At 47.0% G+C, this 21,510-nt stretch overlaps 1 protein-coding gene across 1 annotated transcript; it reads left to right on the plus strand.

The window, feature by feature from the left end:
• The first annotated feature begins 307 nt into the window (after window positions 1-307).
• On the plus strand, window positions 308-679 carry LOC112171591. Its single transcript, XM_024308752.1, has one exon. The coding sequence runs from the start codon at window positions 308-310 to the stop codon at window positions 677-679; it is 372 nt and encodes a 123-aa protein (XP_024164520.1).
• The last annotated feature ends 20,831 nt before the right edge of the window (window positions 680-21,510 follow it).

Raw genomic sequence — 21,510 nt, forward strand, 5'->3', positions numbered from 1 at the left:
AGCTGTGTCTTATTCAAACGTTCAACTTGAAAGCAAAACACGGAATGAGTGATGCTTGTTATTCCGACATGCTAGTCATGATTATGCTTATTAGGGTTTAGGGTTTATTTCCATATTTTATATATTTATGCTTATTAGGGTTTAGGGTTTATTTCCAGAATTGTTGCTTTTAGCTGTTAAAGTTAGAAGGTGATGAAATATATTTGACATAATCATTTATCTATATTACCTCAGTGTGTGCTTTTTCATAATATATCAGCGATTAATTATCATGTAGCTGACCAGATTTGCTTATACATTTCAGATCATGGCACCAAAGAATAGAGCAGCAGTTGCTAAAGCTATCGCTTTAAGAATGAAAGCTGTGCAAATGAAGAAGCCTAAACCTAAGGATAGAGAGTCGGCAACTTCACCATTGAAAACGTCTGTGTCTAAGAAGAAGTCTGCATCTCCAAATAAGAAGGATGTGTCCCAAAAGAAGAGGACTTTGTCGCCAAAGAATAAGGCTGGATCCCCAAAGAAGAGGACTTTGTCGCCAACGAAGAAGGCTGCATCCCAAAAGAAGAAAGGCACATCATGCTCTAGTGCTCTATCTATGAAGGACGTGACAAGCAGTAAATCTAGAAAGAATGTTAAGTCCACTAAGAGAGCACAGAGAGCAGCAACTAGTAATGAGTAAGATATCAACGTAATAGGTGGTTTGAGGCTGCTAAAGCGAGGAATGGTGACAATGAGTCACATTACAAGGCGGCTTATCAGAGGGAAGTGACTAACTATGGAGATTAATGATAAAGGAGAACCAATTGGTAAGGCTGCAAAAGAAATGCAATCTTACATTGGGGTCTTAGCACGTATAAAGATCCCCATTATCATTGGTGATTGGAGAGAAGTGGACCTGGATGAAAAGCAGAAAATATGGGAATCGATGGAGGTATTTATATTATCCCTTAAACTAACCTTATAGCTTTGAGTTTCACTAGTTTTAGATGTAAACTAACCTTATTGCTTCTGTTTTTATGCAGGAGGCATTTGTGATTCCTAAAGAATGTAGGAAATTGGTGATATCCTCCGCTGCAAACAAATGGCGAGAATTCAAAAGCAAACTGACTAACAAGTACATTATACCTTTTATCGATACACCTGAGCTGTTGGAAAATCCTCCAGATGACTATCGATGCATTAACAAGGAACATTGGGAACAATTTGTTGCTGAAAGGATTTCTGATGCATTTCAGGTTTGTGAACTCTTACAAACTAAGTACATCTGTTGGTTTCAGTTTAGCTATGTTGAATAAGTTGAATCCAATTTTGTTCCTAATCATTTGCTTTGTAGGAGCTGTGTGAAGCCCAAATAGAAAAAAGAAAGGAAAACAAGTATCCTCACCAAATGGCGCTTAAAGGATAGGCTAATTTACAAGAAGAATTGGTTAGTTCTTGGTTCATAACATAAATTTGCTGGGTATAGCGTGATGTTGTTCCACTCCTAATATGTTTCTGATGTGTCATAGTCTGCGACAATCCCGATAGAGGAACTCGATCGTGCCACAATGTGGGTGAAAGCACGGCAAGACAAGAATGGTAACTTCAAAGCAGTTGAGGTGCAGGAGATGGCCAATAAAATTGTAAGTCATTTTATGGTACTTTGATGGATGATATTCGTATTGTACAAGAATTACATCGTGAATCCTAAGTGTGTTTATATATTTGTGTCAGCAAAAGTTAAAGCAGAAAGAGTCTGATGGATCGATTACCACACAAGGTTCTGATGATGTGCTCACTTTGGCGTTGGGGAGACCCGAGCATCCTGGTAGGGTACGAGGAGTTGGAGGTTATATCCAACCAGCTTCGTTCTTTGACCTGCCTAAACGGCGAAAGAAAAGTGTTGAAGAGACAGTGAGGAAAAGTGTGAAGCTGATATTGGAGGAAGAGAAGGAAACCATTCTTGCAAATGAAAGAGCTTTATGGCAGTAGGAGAGAGAAAGTGTATGGCAGTAGAAGAGAGAAAGAGTGGTTGTTGAGGAGCGTGCATATTGGACAGCCAAGTTTGTAGACTTGGCGGCAAATATTGATGGAAAGAAGCTGCCATTAGAGTCACCAAAACCTGTCACACCCCTTCAAGATCCTGGTTCAGGACAAGGGAGTTGTTCCCGACATGCTGAGAAAATTATGCAGAATAATCCAGACGGTGAGCTCAATGCAGTGAAGAAGAGGTTGGTTTTAAATGATGATGCAGCTTGACTGTTAGTTGAAGAGAACCATGAAGTTCCAAAAGGGACCACAAAGTAACAACAATAATCGAGGAGGAGGTTAGAGACATCATGGCTCCCAAAACTTCAGCAAATGATGATCTGGTAACACCATTATTCCCTTCATTTATCTCTTTTCTCATTTCCTATAGTTTGCAAGCTTTAGTGGAACTATTAATGAAACTAAAATATATGAACTAATTGTTTATTTTCATTGTTTGTCTTAGGAGACGACTGCTGTGGTGCATGAGTGTGACTGGCAGTAGATAGGGTGGATAACATTGTTGTTATTGGAACAATTATTCAAGTCAATGTTGCATCGAGCGATCAGTTGATACATGGTGTTCCATTGGGAAAGGAAAATATGCGCGTCTCAATTGTTCGAGCCATTGTTGATGATGCCGTGTTACCTATTCCAGTGAATGATGAGATTGTCACTATTAGCAACGCCATTGGTACTTGTGTTGCCTGGCCAAGAAACCTGGTTGTTATCCCTGGAGAAAAGGCACCCCCTAAAGCCATTCAGCAGAAGGTAATCGATCAGACTTATGTTTAGCTAGTTTGAAAATGGTTTTGTTCAATATGCAATTTTGTTTATGTACTATTGCAATATGTTAATCTGGGAAAAGTTGATAACATGTAGTCTGTACATACATGTGCATTTGCAAGCATAATTAGCTATAATGAGCCACGCTCATTGTACCGCCAGGGGTACCAACGCCCACCATATAAGTGACTGGCGTAAAGACAGCTAGCCGGGTTACCGCCTGAGCCCCGGATCAACCCCAAAGCACCGCCGACGCGCCGCCACGCGCCGTGTCAAGTTAGCATCAGAAGCTACTGAAACTGGGAACTGAAGCACATCAGTCCCACATCGAAAACAAGGAGAAGATCATCCTCTTCCTCACCTATAAAAGGTCCTCTCCTCTCTCCTCATTTATTACGCATTCAATACTTACCTACTGTTACTTTGTCAACATAAATACATTGACTAACTTAGGCATCGGAGAGTTGAAGACCGCCCAGCGCGGTCTCCCTCTGACGCCCATTGTATTTTACTTGACAGGTAACGGGAACCACTAACAACAGAAGTATCGATCCGCCCGCCGGATCAGCGTTAACTAAAGTCCAGCTACCGCTAGACTTTTAGACATTAACATTGGCGCCGTCTGTGGGAAATTCTTGAACTAAAGATCATCCCACTACAATCACCATGACTAACGGTAGCGGGGGAAACGCTGAGGAACAGGCAGAGCTCCCCGCCATTCCCCAACCCTCCGACCCTGCGATCGGCGTTAACCGCACACTATTCACAACCCCGGCGAACCCCGGCGGTGAGGCAAATCCAGGCAGCAGCCGCCCATCAGGCCAAGATCTCGTCACCATGTACGAGATAGCACTGGCGGATCTTCATAAGGCAAACAGAGAGCGTGAGGAGGAGCGCAAGGAGAAGGCCGAAGCCCAAAGACAGGTGGCCGCGCTCATGACGCGCTTTGAGGAACTAAAAAACACTTTGGCGACCACCGACCGCCCGGCACAGAGCGAGCAGTCACGCAGCACCAGGCGTAGTCGACCCAGCGCCGGCACAACGATGCCAGGGCCGGTCGTACAAATGCATGTACCGCTGAACCCACCTGGGTTGTCGGGAATGGGACCGCCGCCCATACCCCAACTAATGTTAGAACAGGTGGCGGAATCACTTCCACGCACCAACCGCTCGAATACCAGGGCAGGGACTGAGGGTGATCGGCCCATACCTAGGCGCAAGCCAACTCGGCAGGTCGGTCAGGCCGATTCCGCCGGCGATGCAACCGTCCAGCTATTGGAAAGGATGCACCAAATGGAGCAGAGGTTGATCCAGGCGGAGACGGGCGTCCCAGCGTCAACTCGGAACCCGCTATTCACTTCCAGACCCGGCCCCTTTTCCGCCGCGATCCTGCAGGCTGTCAGACCGACATATGCAAAAACCCCGAAGATGTCGCAGTATGGCGGAATGACTGATCCCTTTGTCCACATGGACACCTTCAAGAAGGTCACCAACAACAAGGGGTTCGACGACGCCACCTTATGCCATCTGTTCAGCGAAACGTTGGACGGCGAGGCAATGAACTGGTTTTTTGAATGTCCGCCAGGATCTGTCAGCTCATTCCATGCACTGTCGCATGCTTTCCTCTCCCGCTTCATCTTACTGTCCGCCGGACATCACAATACAAGTCAGCTTTTCGGCGTTAAACAAGGGGAGGACGAATCACTGAAGGCCTTTGTCACAAGGTGGCGGGCGGCAGCATCTCAATGCCGCGACCTAGACAAAACCATGGCATCGGCAGCCTTCAGGAAAGGACTCCTCAAGGGACCGTTCCTCTATCACCTCAATTACAATCATCCCAATGCGACGTACGACCACGTCATGAGTGAGGCGGTCATCCACGCCCAGGCGGAATTCATCACATATGGAGAGACCCCACCACCAGCAACGCCAACAAGGTCAACCCAACCATCTTCCAGTCACCAGGTAACCGCTGACAAGCCCCCTCAGCACCGCCAGCTGACAAGAAAAGGGAGTGGCAGCAGGACCACCACCAAACCAAGCGGCAGAAAGGGCAACATTATTACAAGGGAAACCGCCCAACTCATGGGGATAACCACAACAGGCAGGCGGAGTCCTCACAGCGGTACGCAGTTTTCACGGTCCTAACGGCCTCATATGAAGATATCTATAATCAGTGCAAGGATCAGATCCCACCGCCACCCCCTCCAAAGTACCCAAAAACAGGCAAGCCCAGGAACACTGGCAAGTGGTGCAAATACCACACGGACAGCGGCCACAATACAAATAACTGCAATGCTCTCAAAACGGCCATTGAGACTTTGTACCGTGACGGCAAGTTGGAGCAGTTCAAGGTGCTCCAACCACCACCAGTGATGGCCAACGTTGAGACCTTGGGCCGCATCAACACCATCGATGGCGGTGCTCCAATCACCAACATGTCTCACAGGGCAAGAAAGCGCTATGAACGCGCTAACCACCCAAAGGAAGTTTGCAACATCCGCTACGAAAGATCCGCCAAACTCCCGAGATCAGGTTGGGAGCCTATTACCTTTTCAGAGGAGGAGGAGCGCGGAGTACATTTACCCCATGACGACCCATTCTTAGTCGATGCCATTCTTGGCAAATTCTCGGTGGGGAGAATCTTGGTGGATAGCGGGTCCGCTGTCAACGTCATCTTCAGCGGTTGCTACGACCATCTCAAGCGGAACAAGAAACTACTCCAGGATCACGAGCCACTGCTCAGCTTCTCCGGTGACATCACACAACCACTAGGGTCGGATTACATGCGACTAGTTATCGGTACTAGTCCCTGTATGGCGGAAGTGCACACGGAGTTCATTATTGTCGACTGTTTCAGTTCGTACAACGCTATCATTGGTCGACCAGCGCTTAATAAGCTCAAGTGCATCATTGCCGGATACATGCTTCTCATGAAGTTCCCCACGCCCAACGGCACAGGCTGTGTGAGGGGAAGCCAACAGCTGGCACGAGAATGTTATTCAGCGACTATGGCACGGTCAACGCGCCGCCATGAAATCCTCACAGTGGGTAATGACCCACCACCACCGAATATCTTTGAGGATCCCAGAGATGAGGAGGAGAAATATGTAAAGAAGGAGCCGGTCAACCCGGACACGTCGCTGAAGGTTGTCTGCATCTCAGACGAGCATCCTGAGAGGACGGTCCGCATAGGCGCCCAACTAGATCCAGAAGTGGAGGCAGAACTCACTCAATTCCTACGTGATAACGCAGCCGTCTTTGCATGGTCCTATGCGGACATGCCAGGCATCTCTACTGAAATAATCACTCATAAGCTGACCATCAAACCTTCCTTTTTTTCCCATCAAGCAGAAGCGGAGGGCTTTTGATGAGGAAAAGTACCAGGCAATCGGACAGGAGGTCGCCAAACTACGGGACATTGGATTCATCCGCCAAGTCATCTACCCTCAATGGATCTCAAATCTGGTAATGGTAAAAAAGCCCAGCGGCAAGTGGCGGATGTGCGTCGACTTCAAAAATCTCAACAAGGCATGCCCAAAGGATAGTTTCCCGCTACCTCGTATCGATCAGCTGGTCGATGCAACCGCCGGACACGAACTCCTCAGCATGATGGACGCCTTCTCCGGATACAATCAGATCAAGATGCACCCCAGTGACCAAGAATGCACCACCTTCACCACCGACAAAGGCCTCTACTGCTACAATGTCATGCCTTTTGGTTTGAAGAACGCCGGTGCAACTTATCAGCGGTTGATGAACGCCATGTTCGCTGAGCATCTGGGAAAAATCATCGAGGTCTATGTGGACGACATGCTAGTTAAGAGCATAAAGGCCAGTGGACATGTGGCAAACCTCAGGATCATAGTAACCATCCTCCTGGCCTACGGTATGCGCCTCAACCCAGAAAAATGTTTCTTTGCAGTCACCGCTAGCAAATTTCTGGGTTACATCGTCAGCGAGCGAGGTATCGAGGCTAACCCAGATAAGGTACAGGCCATCCTTAACCTGTCGGACCCCAAGTATAAGGTGGACGTCCAGTGCCTCCAGGGCAAGTTAACCGCCCTTTCTCGATTCATCTCTCGACTTACTGACAAGTGCGCCCCATTCTTCAAACTTCTCAAAACGACTCACAAGAAGGTCATTGACTGGAACCCAGAATGTCAGGCGGCGTTCCAGGGCCTAAAGGAATATCTGGTGGCAGTCCCTCTCCTTTCTGTCCCTGTCCAAGGAGAGACACTATTCATATATCTGGCGGTCTCGGCAACGGCAGTAAGCTGCGCCATAGTCCGGCGGGAATGCCAGGATGAACTCCCAGTATTCTACGCCGGCAGAGGTATGAACGGAGCGGAAACAAGGTATCCACCGTTGGAACAGCTGGCTCTCGCACTTATCGTTGCCGCCAGACGCCTCCGCCAATATTTCCAGGCTCACACGATCCATGTGTTAACCAATCAACCGCTGAGGCAGGTAATGCAGAACCCTGAACACTCGGGGCGCCTCAGTAAGTGGGCGATTGAGCTCAGCGAATTTGACATAGAATATAAGCCAAGAACTGCCAAGAAGGGCCAGGCAGTAGCGGACTTCATCGCTGAACTTACCGAGCGTCAGCCGGAACCCAGTACTCAAACAAAGTCCGCAACAGAAATAGTAGCCAGTGCAGAGGCAACTCCCCCACAGTCCGATTGGAACCTCCACGTGGACGGATCCGCCTGTGCCAAGGCCAGCGGCGCCGGAGTCATCTTAACCGGACCCGGGGGACTGAACGCAGAGTACGCGTTGAAATTCAACTTCAAAGCTTCAAACAATATGGCGGAGTACGAGGCGCTCATAGCCGGTCTACTCCTCGCCATTGACTCCGGAGCTGACAACGTCAACATATTCAGCGACTCCCAACTAGTCGTCAATCAGGTCAACGACAGCTTCCAAGCCAAGGACCAGCAGCTAGCGGCATATTTGGGGTACGTAAAGACGTTGCTAAAGAAGTTCAAATTTCACACAATCACACAAATCCCCAGGGAAAAGAACGCCAAGGCTGATTCACTGGCGAGGCTGGCAACCGCCCAACCGCATCAGAGTCCAGCGGACACAAGGGTGGAGTATCTTGACAAGCCAAGTATCACAAAGACCCTGGCGGAAATCTTCAACGTTCAGGTCAACCCCAGCTGGATGGACGAGATCATTACATATAAACGCAACGGAACGTTGCCAGAAGACAAGGTACAGGCAAGACAGCTCCAGCGAAGAGCAACCCGCTACAACATCCAGCACGGCAAGCTCTACCGCCAGGGGTTCACCCATCCTAACCTCCGCTGTCTAACCCCAGAGGAAGGAAGGGTTGTCCTAGCAGAAATCCATGGCGGGGAATGCGGAAACCACTCGGGCGCCAGATCCCTGGCCAACCGCACAATGCGACAAGGGTACTTCTGGCCCACACTTGGTGATGACGCCCGACGGATTTCGAGGTCTTGCCACAAATGCCAACAGTTTGCAGATCTCCCACACGCACCAGCGGAACCACTGTCAATCATCGTGGGCCCATGGATTCATTCCACGTGGGGCCTTGATCTGATGGGAAAATTCCAAACTGCCAAGGGTCAGTTCAAATACATCATTGTTGCCATCGATTACAACAACAAGTGGATAGAGGCAGAGCCACTGACGGCAATAACTACCGCCAAGGTAATTCGCTTCCTTTGGAAGAATATCTACTGCCGCTACGGTGTCCCACACACAATCATTACAGACAACGGCACACAGTTCAACAATGACGAGCTCATCTCCTTCACCACCAACTTAGGCACCAAGTTGAGGTTTGCATCTGTCGCCCACCCCCAGACCAACGGCCAGGTCGAAGCGGCAAATAAGATAATCAAAAAGCTGTTAAAAAAGAAGCTCGACAACGCCAAGGGTTTATGGGCGGAAAAGCTCCCAGAGGTTCTGTGGGCCATACGAACAACTCCAACCTCCGCCACCGGAGAAACTCCTTTTTATATGATGTTCGGCACAGAGGCTGTCTTACCCATTGAAGTTACTCAACCTACCGCTAGAGTCGAAGGCTACTGCCCAGAGAACAACAGCGCCGGCGTCAACTTGGACAAGGACCTCCTAGAAGAGAAAAGACGCAAGGCCCACTTACACAATCTACAAAACAAACAACGGGTAGCACGTTTCTACAACGCCAGAGTCAAGGCCCGGAACCTCCAGCTGGGGGACTCGGTCATGAAGGAAGTCATTCCGCCGCCGACAAAACTCCGCCCAACTTGGGAAGGCCCGTACAAAATTGTGGAAGTCGTTAGCCCAGGCACCTTCTACTTAATGGACAAGGACGGCGTCACGTCGGCCCGCCCTTGGAATACTGAACACCTTCGGTATTACTACAAATAGTCAGAACGCTACCCAGGAGCATCTTGACTTAGCTAAATTTTTTGTTCAAATATTTAGCTAAGGGAAGCTACCCAACGGGTACTACCCCGCTTTTGTACACTGATCAGTCAGCTATCAATGAAACGAGGAATTATTCAAACCATTGTTACCAAGTCTAGCACTGAGGGCAACTGGCAACGCCAGCAATCGTCGGCGGACCTCGTCCGCTACGAGGTGCACTTGGACCAATTTTAATTCCTTTAATGTTTCATTGATCGACAAAAGAAAAATATAACTTAAAAACACTACATGGCAAACCAAGTCAGAAATTTATGTTACGCCCCAAAATTCTTTACAAACTGATATGCCTCAGCGGCTACAAAAAAGCGGAAAGGGGAAAAAACTATGGAAGTCTCAGCTAGCTTCAGCGGTTGGCTTCGACTTCTGGCGCTTCAACAGGCGGCGGCGCGACCGATCGGCTCGCTTGATCGGACCCTCGAGCTGTCGGACTGGGGGTCTCTATGGTACCATCCACCCGGGTGTGTGCCTCCATAAATCCGGCACGTGACACCTCCGACGGGGTCTGCTGGGGAGTCTGCTGGGACCCCTCCGGCGGATGTGGGCCACTTTCCCCGCTGCCCGAGTGAGTACCCGCAACTGGGGCAGGCACGACGTCTGTCTCCGGCGGGACACTCTCGGCCGCCGGCACGTCAGGCTGTGATGCCTTTGCAAAGTCAATGGCACCCTTCCGCTTCAACATGTCTATATTGGCCCGGGCCCCAGACTTCGCCGCTTCGGTCAGTATCTTCTTAAATTCTGCCGACTGCTTGAACGCTTCGACAGCGGCGGCCACAGCGGTACTCCCTTCAGCTCTCAGGCGGGTAACCTCACCCCCCAGCCGCTTCATTTCGGCCATCCTATCGGCAGACTCCCGCTGCACTATAATGAGTTTTTTGTCTTTAGTGGCTATCCGCTCCTGCAGCAATGCGATCTCCTGCTCCAACTGGGAGACGCGTTCATTCCTCTCCAAGTCCCGCCTGATGGCCGCATTAAGCTTGCCGCGGGCGTCCGCATAATCACACTCCGCCTTGACCAGCCCCCGCTCAACCTCCGCCAGTCTCTCCTTTGCCTCCGCCAACTCCCTCTGGAGACCTCCGATTTCTTCCCTGAGCTCTCCCTCAATCCGGGGCTGCTTCGACGCCGCCACGAACATATCATGTAACCCCGCCGATATTTGGCCAAAGGCCGAGCTGAAGGGCGATTGGTCAATTGCCGTCGGGCGCGATATGCCCGCCAGACCGCCGAACCCCAGCCGCTCGCACAGATGGAAGAGGAACTCCCGCTCCCCTTCTGTCATAAATGGCGCATACTCGGCGAACGAGTCTAGCTCACCGACGGCAGGCGCCTCTCCCTCCACCGCCGCAGTCTTTGAGGGAGCCTGTCAGGCCTTCTTCTGACGACGGGACCCGACCACCACCTCGTCTCCCTCTTCCTCGTCAGGAGACTCAGCCGTCAGTCGCTTTCTCTCCAGCGCCCTCTGACTCCCAGTGACGGCCCTCGTCACCCTCACTGGCGGCTCCTCCCTTGTCACAGTGACATCTTCCGCCGGTTGCACAACCTTTTGAGGACCCCGCCTGTGAGCAGGCATCCGCTCCTTCAGTGGCCCGGCCGCAGCACTTCCCCTCTGATCCACGCCGACTGTCTGAGTCCCCGCCTGCACCGTAGGCAGACCATCCTCACCAAGGTGAGACTGGTGCGGCATCGGCATCACCACCGGAACATCGGACTGGCTCAGCGCCAATGTCTCCGGGTTCACCACGGTCTGCTGGGCCGCCAGCCCCTCGGCATACATGGCCTCCAAAAAATTGTCTATCTCCGCCCGATCCATCGCCTTCTCAAATGCGTCGCGACTCGATTTGTTGCCCGGCGGAGTTTCTAAAAAAAAAGGCGACAGCCATTAGTCAAACAATTCAAAAATATAGTACGATATGACAGGGTAGACTCCTCACCAATGGAGCGTGTTAGTCGCAGGTCGACCAGCAACTCCCAACCAGTCAGCAGGCGGAAATCAAGCAAGTTTCGGTTCCGCCAGCAACCCCTGATCCTCGCCACGCGACACTCTTCTTCGCGCGTTAGCGTGTACCGAAGTCCCGCTGCACAAAAAAAAAAAAAAAAAAAAAAAAAAAAACACGTCGTTAGTAGGAATACAAGTGCAAGCACGTCAACACGCCAAATACTTTCAGCGGAAACCGGACACCAACCTCGAATAGGTTGGAACTCAGACTTGATCCTAAATGTCGGCCCTTCCTCATTCGATCTGGCGTGGTACTCCCAACCGTCTGTAGCGACGCAGAAGGTCCCCCGCCAGTAGGACATTGAGTCCCTTAGATTCTCAATTAGCTTGGGCGCTCCCTGCCGGCGACTCAAGTTCACTTGCCCTTTGCAGCCTCGGCGCTTCACATACACTAACTCGTAGAAGTAAAGCACTTCCGCCACAGTCGGCCCCTCGCACCCGGATAACCGCCAAAGGGAGTTCAGGGCCAACATTAACCGCCACATATTGGGGCAAATCTGACCAAACGCAAGGCCAAATTCGCACACCAATATCTGGAGGTTGGGCACCAGCGGGAATGTCAGTCCTTGACGGAATATCGCCTCGTGAACGGCAGCAGAACCCGCTGGGAGAATCGAGGCCTTTTCATCCGCTGTCGGCGGGCGCAGCTTCACCGACCCCGGCAACCGAAACGTCTGTTTCATCCGGTTAACGGCAGCGGCAGTCATCCGCCCACCTGCCTCGTCGACGGCAGTGCCATCTGAGAGAAACCACGCTGATTCGGCATTCTGCCCTGCTACTTCCTCTTCGCCAGCAGAGCCGCTAGCAGCACTATTGCTTGCCAAGCGCTCGTCGCGCCTAGTTTTGGCGGCAGCGGCCTCACCCGCCCTAGAGCTCTCTGGACGCGAACCACGGCCCATAGCTACGTCCCAGAGGATGGTCTGAAGAGGCTCAACTTCTAGCGGTTCTGGCAGTGAGGTTCCTGCATGGGCAGACGGACGCAACGAATCAATAAAAATCCTATCCGCCGCGCTGAACGACACGTCAGACCCGGAATCCTCACTGCTCGAAATCTCTATAACGTTAGCCATCCCAAACCCTAAAACCCACATCAGTTAGCACAAATACAGATCTAACCTACTCTCGCATCAGATATAGCCAAGGGTATCAACAACAAAACCCAGAAAACTCCAAAGTACAAAACAGACGCACTCAACCCAGATTCGGCTATCTATTCCTTAACCACCAACGCTTAGCCAACCATAATCCAACCCCCCAAAGAAATCCCATTCACACCTCAAAACACACCCAGCAAAACCAGCAGTCATCTCAGAAAGGCAAAAACAGCAAAACCCAGAAATAAACAGACCCACTAAAACTAAAACAAAAAGGGGAAATCCAGGTACCAACCTCAGTGGTGCAATCTTCTGCACGGTCGTGCACGGTGACGATCGACGTCTCTCTGGAAACGGTATACCCACGCTCCGGCAGGCTCTCTCTTCGGTCTCGGACAAACAGAACTCGAAGACGACGACTAGGTTTTCAAATTTTCGCAAAGTGGCAAATCTCCCAAGGTTCCCCCCCCCCCACCCTTTTTATCTCGGCATCAACGCGTCCTAAGCCGTCCGCTCCATAACGGCATCACGTACCAGCCGTACACGTGTCATCAGTCTCCACTCACTCTCCAGAGTACCCGAGGCGTTACCTCGGTTATGAAACCCACAATTAATATCATTAAAAGCTAGAAGATGGACAGGCTTAGGAGACAAGCCTACGCATGCTAACCCGCTATAGGTTCGACACGTGTTAAACAGTTGGGATGACTTCGTAAAGAACCGCCTGAAGTCTCCGCTGAGCGAAACCCCGCCAGCGGAACTTCTCCCTCGTCATTTCTCGAGACCAAGTCTCCGCTGAGCGAAACCCCGCCAGCGGATCTTCACTTGTCATCCTCCAAGTGACGGAGTCTCCGCTGAGCGAAACCCCGCCAGCGGATCTTCACTTGTCATCCAAGTGACGGAGTCTCCGCTGAGCGAAACCCCGCCAGCGGATCTTCACTTGTCATCCGCCAAGTGACGGAGTCTCCGCTGAGCGAAACCCCGCCAGCGGATCTTCACTTGTCATCCGCCAAGTGACGGAGTCTCCGCTGAGCGAAACCCCGCCAGCGGATCTTCACTTGTCATCTGCCAAGTGACGGAGTCTCCGCTGAGCGAAACCCCGCCAGCGGATCTTCACTTGTCATCTGCCAAGTGACGGAGTCTCCGCTGAGCGAAACCCCGCCAGCGGATCTTCACTTGTCATCCTCCAAGTGACGGAGTCTCCGCTGAGGGAAACCCCGCCAGCGGATCTTCACTTGTCATCTGCCAAGTGACGGAGTCTCCGCTGAGGGAAACCCCGCCAGCTGATCTTCACTTGTCATCCTCCAAGTGACGGAGTCTTCGCTAAGGGAAACCCCGCCAGCGGATCTTCACTTATCATCTGCCAAGTCACGGAGTCTCCGCTGAGCGAAACCCCGCCAGCGGATCTTCACTTGTCATCTGCCAAGTGACGGAGTCTCCACTGAGCGAAACCCCGCCAGCGGATCTTCACGTGTCATCTCCCAGGTGACAGTCCACAGAGCGAAACCCCGCCAGCGGAACTTCTTTTGTCACCATCTAAGTCTCCAACGGAACTTCTCTCGTCATTCCGTAAACGGGGCGTCCTCCGCTACACAGCACACCGCTAGCGAACCCCCTTCTCATCTGACAAACTGCGTACTTTATTCAGCGCAATACCGCTCAATAAAATACCACCAAGCACGTCTACTTGACGCTGCTTCCTGCTACATCTAGCGGGGGGACTTCCGCCAGCGGTGGATCCCGAGGCCACGCCTCTCTGACAACGCCGCCACGCGGAGTTACGGTCAGAATGTCCCTACGGGACACGGGGACTAGTCAACAGTCTACGACAGCCCTGATCAGGTACGTTGACCCCCGTCACTTGGGTGCTAAGATTGGGCTCGCAACCCAACACCCTCTGCTCCGTGCAGCTCCCCCTTAACAAACAATAATAGCGACCATCCGGAGGTCCATCTTAGCCGGGGAGTGGGGGACTCCCTGGGGGGCCTAGCAGGGGCCCACCCGAAAGGGCACAAAGCGTTTGCTCAGTAAATCCATGGTTGACGACTCACTGACGCTAATTATGCTTCTGCAAAGTCTAGCGGGAGAAACGCTTCAAACCGCCAATCAACTCCCCAACCAAGATTGCCCTCCTTGACTGGGGATTTGGGGGACTTGTACATACATGTGCATTTGCAAGCATAATTAGCTATAATGAGCCACGCTCATTGTACCGCCAGGGGTACCAACGCCCACCATATAAGTGACTGGCGTAAAGACAGCTAGCCGGGTTACCGCCTGAGCCCCGGATCAACCCCAAAGCACCGCCGACGCGCCGCCACGCGCCGTGTCAAGTTAGCATCAGAAGCTACTGAAACTGGGAACTGAAGCACATCAGTCCCACATCGAAAACAAGGAGAAGATCATCCTCTTCCTCACCTATAAAAGGTCCTCTCCTCTCTCCTCATTTATTACGCATTCAATACTTACCTACTGTTACTTTGTCAACATAAATACATTGACTAACTTAGGCATCGGAGAGTTGAAGACCGCCCAGCGCGGTCTCCCTCTGACGCCCATTGTATTTTACTTGACAGGTAACGGGAACCACTAACAACAGAAGTATCGATCCGCCCGCCGGATCAGCGTTAACTAAAGTCCAGCTACCGCTAGACTTTTAGACATTAACATAGTCTTATTGGTTTACACAACTAGAAAAAAAATCGTGCTAATACCAAGAAGAGAATGAGAGATGTATTTGATGACAATGAAGACCTTGGAAACTTGCCACCGAATCTGCCAACGACATTAAAGGATTTGTGCACGTGGGGGAACAATTTCCTTAGAGACGGGGTCACCATCCACATAACATTTGCTGCAGACCTTTTCGGCAGTTCAAAGAAAGTCTGTCTATTTAGAAGTGATCTCTATACCATGGCCAACAAGCTAGAAGTATCAAATCGTGTACTTGTGTTTTACATGAGGTAAGGAATTATTAAAGCAAGTTGGGTGCATATAGTCAATAATTCATTATATGATTGAATTTTGACTGGCATGTATCACTGTTTCTTTTGAAGTACTTTTAACAGTTTCATATTCCAAAATAATTTGTAGCTACCTTCATGAAGTCTTGAAGAGGTGTAAGATGGTGGATATGGTTGCCTTTGTCGATCCTGATTAGACTGGTATACTTGGGTGTGGAAATCCCACTGAAAGGGCTCAGTCTTTGTTAGATCGCTATAGGCAAGGGAGGTTAGGGCAAATCTTTGTGGTTCCATATAACTCAGGGTACGTAAAAATTAAAGCATCTGGTCTGCCAAGTTATATTGTTAATGGTAATATAACAGATTTTTTTTATTTTTTTATTTTTATGTTATCCCATAGTGCTCATTGGATGTTGACAGTTGTGAACCAAAATGAAGAAGTCGTGCACTTCATGGATCCACTTAAAAGGCGACTCGATACTGGGGAATGGAAATCTATTGTCAACAAGTAAGTGTCTGATATTGTACTATAGTGATTGATCAGTTGGTGTTACTTGTTCATGTACTGGACTTGTTTACTAATTATCATTTTTTGTTTGAAGCTCCATTAAAATCTATAATGCTCACAAGAATCGGAAGGGAAGGAAAGTAATTCAATGGAAGAATCTTGCTGTGAGCCGGTTGAACTTTTTGTAGTGGTTAGTTTTATGTACTTCATTGTATATTTCACCTTCGATTACCTTAATTCTTTATTTTTAGGGTATTCCAGAGCAAAAAAATGACAAGACTTGTGGATATTTCATTATGCGTTACATAAAAGAAATTGTGGAGGACAAGAACTTGGATTTTAGTATTAAGGTAAAATGGATCAACTGCTTACCTATGGACTTTATTGTTTAATGATATAGTGCATGCTTTGTGCATATAACTTTCATATTTAATTTGCTGCATTTCCTTATTGCAGTGGGAAACGAGGTCAAATTTGGTTTACATAGACAAAGATATTGATGAGATCCGAGCGGAATGGGCTAAGCATGTTTTGAAGTTCCCAGAAAATTAAGTATCAGCCTATATATTTGCTTTTGTTTCTAGTAGCTTGATAACTTGCAGTAGTAGTGTCTAGGAACTGCTTTTGTACATTTTGACAGAACTGATGGAAAGTGTTGAACAATATAATGCATGCAGTTGCTATAACTACTATATGGATGCTACTAGGTTTTTGTCTTAGTTAGATTAGTATCCATGCAACAATGGCAGGGGTTAATGTAAAGGCTAGCATGCTAGCTAGTTTAATTACTATTATGCTACTGATGGGAATGTATTTTGGTGGGTTAATTGATGCAATGAGGAATTTGCTGATTTCAGATCTTATAATATGCCTTTTTGAAGACTAGTGTACAGAATGAGGTTTGCTATATGGTTCAAATCCAACAAATGCAGGTTTATGATATGTTGTATCACAAATACAGTAACAACATAAAAGAATATCTCTCTGTTGTTCCTTCATACTTGTAACAACAGAAAACTGAAGTTTATTTCACTATCAAACAACAGAAAACTGAAGTTTTATTCATTATCAAACAACAGAATACTTTTACCAGACAACAGAAAACTGAAGTTCAATTCACTATCAAACAACATAAATACTTCTAACATACAACATAAAACTAAAGTTCAATTCATTATCAAACAACAGAAGTTCTTCAAACAAACAACAGAAACGCGTAGTTCATTTAATTATCACACAACAGAAGAGTGAGTTTTCGACCTCAATCAAACTACAGAACTACATGATTACATATAGTTATATTGTCTATCATACAATATAAATTCTTAAAACTGTGGTTGGAATACAAGATAAAAGACATAAAAATAAAGTCTTAAAACTATTTAGATTACAGATGAGCATAATTTACCCAGTTATAAGTGATTTTCAAACAACAATTAAATGTCTTTGAAAATGCATTCAGACAACAGATTATTAAACAAGCCTTGATTTTGGTAAATTCAGACGACATATAAATGTGTTCTTATTACATGTCAGACAACAGCAGTTTTATTAAAACTGTAGTTTGTAGTTCATTTGAACAACATTAATTTATCGTTGTATGTGATTATTAACGACAGAAAGTCCCAAATCCTTCAGTGTTGGGTTGTTCAGACGACAGAGTCTTGTGAAACTTCTGTTGTCTGAGTGAGAAGAGACGCCAGAGGATATCTGTCGTCTGATGCCGTAAGAGACGACATCTGGATAGACAACATATAATTTACATATCAGACGATAGATCTCATCTGTCATCTGAAGGCTTTATTGGCATAGTGCTTTGCATTAAATAATGAGAACCTATATCCAGCGCATGCACTTTGTAATAATATATATCTTCCTCAGCACACTCTTTTTTCCCAATTCCAACATAGTGAACTTAGAAACAATTTTCTCAAAGCCTTCTCATTCAATTCAAATTGCTGAGTTCTTGACAAAAAAAGAACCCACATATATAGAACCCAAACTAAAAGCAACAACATTTAACAGGAACCAACAACAGAAATTTAAACAAGCCCCCCAAGTGAGGGTCATATACAGACTGCTGCAATAACAAAGGCATCTAGAAGACTTGGTCAAAGCAAGTAACAACTCACATACAATCCCACTCCTAGTCAAAAATTCAGAGGAACGTACCAATGCATCTACCTTGTCATGGTGCGCCAAAAACTCATCACAATCGTGCATAAGACTTTGATCTGCTTTAACCGAGTCATCCACCAAATCAGAAACTTTGTCGCATCAATCAAACCAATTCAATACACTCAATCAAACCAAAAGTTTCAGATATTACATATCAAGCAGAAGCCCATCTCAGATAAACCAAATACCCAGTTCACTTTTGTTATAAAAACTCAATCAAATTTACCAAAATCCATATGAATCCACAAGATCATATGGCCATACCTGAATTTATGAATAGAAATCACAATCTGAGATGCTTATCTTCGTCCTCGAATGAACACACAATGGTGGTCGACCCAAACCTTGTCGCGAAATCCGATAACCCAAGAGTAGAACTTGCGCGAGGAAGAGTTGAGATTTTTGCAATATCCTGAGAACAGGGTGATTAGATGGGAAGAAGAACTCGTGGGAAGGTTTGAGATTTTTGCTTTCAGTTTTGGGGCATTGCGAACTGGTGATGAGTTTTCAAAGGGCATGACTTTCTTAGAAGAGAAAACTAAGAGAAGTAAATAATTTTCGGGAAAGTTGCCAAAAGAGGGAAGAGAAAAGTGAGAGGGAAATCAGATATTTTAGGTTAAATTTCGCGCCTTAAAAAATTATGTTTTTACGGCATGCTTTTTTGCGAGCCATAAATAAGCTTTTCTATAGATGTTTTTACGGCATGCTTATTATGTGTGTCGTAAAAGCATAACACAATTACGACGTGCTATTTTTGTGAGCCGTAAAAGACAAACTGATAAAGTTATTAACGGCATGCATCTTACGCACGCTGTAAAAGAGTACATGACAAAGGTTATTTACGGCATGCATATATTTACCACATGCATCTTATGCACGCCGTAAAAGGGTAACATTTATGGCGCAAAAAATTGCACGCCGTAAATTTTGCGCAGTAAAAGCCTTGAGTTGTTGTAGTGCTTATTGCCTCTTTGTATAAAGCGAAATATTTTCTAGAGTGTGGCTTTTTAGATGCTGAATTAGGGACTGGTGTTTCTTATGCATGGAGAAGTATTATTCATGGTAGAACTTTGTTGAAGAAAGGGCTTCGTGACAGGACCCGCCCCGGATTTCACCCTGAAATCCGAGGTGGCCCTGCGGGGCCCACCTTAGAGATAACTCTACTAAGAATTGGCCGAGTCACCCCTAAAGTGAACTACCCAAAACTATTAACTCACAAAATATCAGAGCCAAATGAAGAAGTGCGGAAGCTATTCATCAACTATGCCTCGAACCACGTACACCCGACCTCAACTAATAACGCCTGCAAACTGGGCATTAGAAACCGAAAGGCCCAGGGGAAAGTAGACGAAAAACGTTAGCGTGAGTGGACAAAAATAAACAATTTAAAAGAATAAGGATTTCATACTTTCCCACATTTATTCCTTTAAAAACTCGATGCATGCACAAATGGTAAAACACATTTAGCTTTAAATCCAAGGATTTCAAAACGGTAAACCGACTAGCCTCGCTAGTCACAACATTCGAAAAAATATATCGTAAAACCGAAATCTCGTTTCTCAAGAAGATAAGACCAGCCCCGCTGGCTACAGTGAAAATCGGACTAGCCCCGCTAGTCAAGCAATGATAAGATATGGGGAAGAAGTTTCACCATACGAAAGAAGGGAGCCTCCCAGGCTCGGGTCGGAGTGTCCCACACTCTGGAGCATCCCATGCTCTGCTCTTACTCACCCACGAACACATAGTAAGCAGGGAGAAGTACTAATAGGCTAGCTAGCAATAAAATATAGCGACCCAGGTATGGCGGGTAAAAACCATTCAAATCCAGTAAATCTATAAGGCTTCCCCATAAGTCCCGCGAATAAAGAAAACACGGGTACGATTCCCAACCGTACCCGAAAATTCTCGTAGTAAGTCACAAAAATCAACAGCGTGTCCCACACGCTAAAAGAATAAATAAATAAATCGTTTCCTCGAAAAAAAGTTCCATTTGAAATCCAAAAACAATTCATTCCCAAAATCACTTTATAATATTTCATAAATCTCAAGACCCAAACAAATCCGAAATCACTTCCGATAGCAAATCATCATACTTTATTTCAAAATTCGCAATATCCTTTTAAAACTTGGAGCCAAAATCATTCTGAAATTATAACCGAGATAAATCAATTTATATTCTCAAATAAATAAACGTAATAATTAATTACGAAACAATATTGCATGCATCACTTAAAATCAAAAGTCCACTCACAATACTATTGGGCGACCACGCAAACGAGTTCCTTCATCCAGCCGTAGCTCGCAACATTGCCCTGTACACAATTATATTTCCGTAAACGGCAATCCGATAAAATAAATACGAACCTAAACGAAACCCGAAAATCCCTATCTCCATTACTTCACAAATTCCACCCAAATCTCTTCAACAACACCAATTCCTCAATTTACATATTCCACAATCACAAAACTTCAAACTTCAGAAATTCACAAACAATTCCAAACTCCTCCAAAATTCACCAAACTTCACATATATGCTCTATGATAATTATAGAATTTAACTAGCCAGAAATCGAAATTAAAAAGCTACCCTAGCCGCCGCTACAGCCGCCCACAGCGGCGGCGCCGCCGCCACTGCCACCAACTGCAATGGACACCAAAATTTGACAGCAACACCTACTCAACACACTGATCATTTTTCTCAACTACAACATATCCCAATTTTACCTTTAAACAGTAGAAACCGGCCGGTGCAAAAATTTCCAGAAATTCCAAGAACCCTAGAAATTGAAATTGTTAATTCGACCTCTACACTGCAAATTGAAATGAAAGACCTTAGGGGAAATGATCTATGTCAAAAACCGAACCTTTGACGCCTGTTTGGTGGCCGGAGACAGACGGAATCGCCGGAAATCGACAAAACTCCCAAACTGCTACAGTGAACTTCACGGCTCAATTCCGAGCTCTACCGGTCGACCCACCGCAAAACACCACCACAGGCGTGACAAGAAGGAGGAGGCGAGCTTGCCGGTGCCCGGATTCCATCGTGGGTGGCCGGAGGAGGAAGAAATCAGAGGAAGAAGAAATCGGGCCGAAAAGAAGAATGAATCGGGAGAGAAGAGATAGAAAAGCTGGGTAAGTTTCCAAAAATGGCAACTTACCACAGTAACTCGGCTATTTATAGAAACTTACCACATGAACAGTCATTTTAGTATTTCGCTTATAACGTTTGCATACGAGCTCCGATTTTTACGTACCACATATGCACGTGCTCGGTTTAACGTCCCCTACAACTTTCATGAAGAACATTTTCTTAAATTTTGACCCGAATAAAAAGTTAACTTTTAGTGCCACTAAAAGAATCGAAAACAAAGTAAAAGTGAAAGTAATTGTCGTTTACCGTCCAAATGACTAGTAAACAGGTAAATTGAGATACGGGACGTTACACTTCGCTACCAAGTGGGTAGTGGTAGTAATATCAGGGCCTGGTCAGATCCATGGGTTCCATTGCCATATAGTTTCAAACCTTTTACTAGA

This window comes from Rosa chinensis, chromosome 6 (assembly GCF_002994745.2).
Source record: "Rosa chinensis cultivar Old Blush chromosome 6, RchiOBHm-V2, whole genome shotgun sequence".
In the NCBI taxonomy this organism is placed as follows: Eukaryota; Viridiplantae; Streptophyta; class Magnoliopsida; order Rosales; family Rosaceae; genus Rosa; species Rosa chinensis.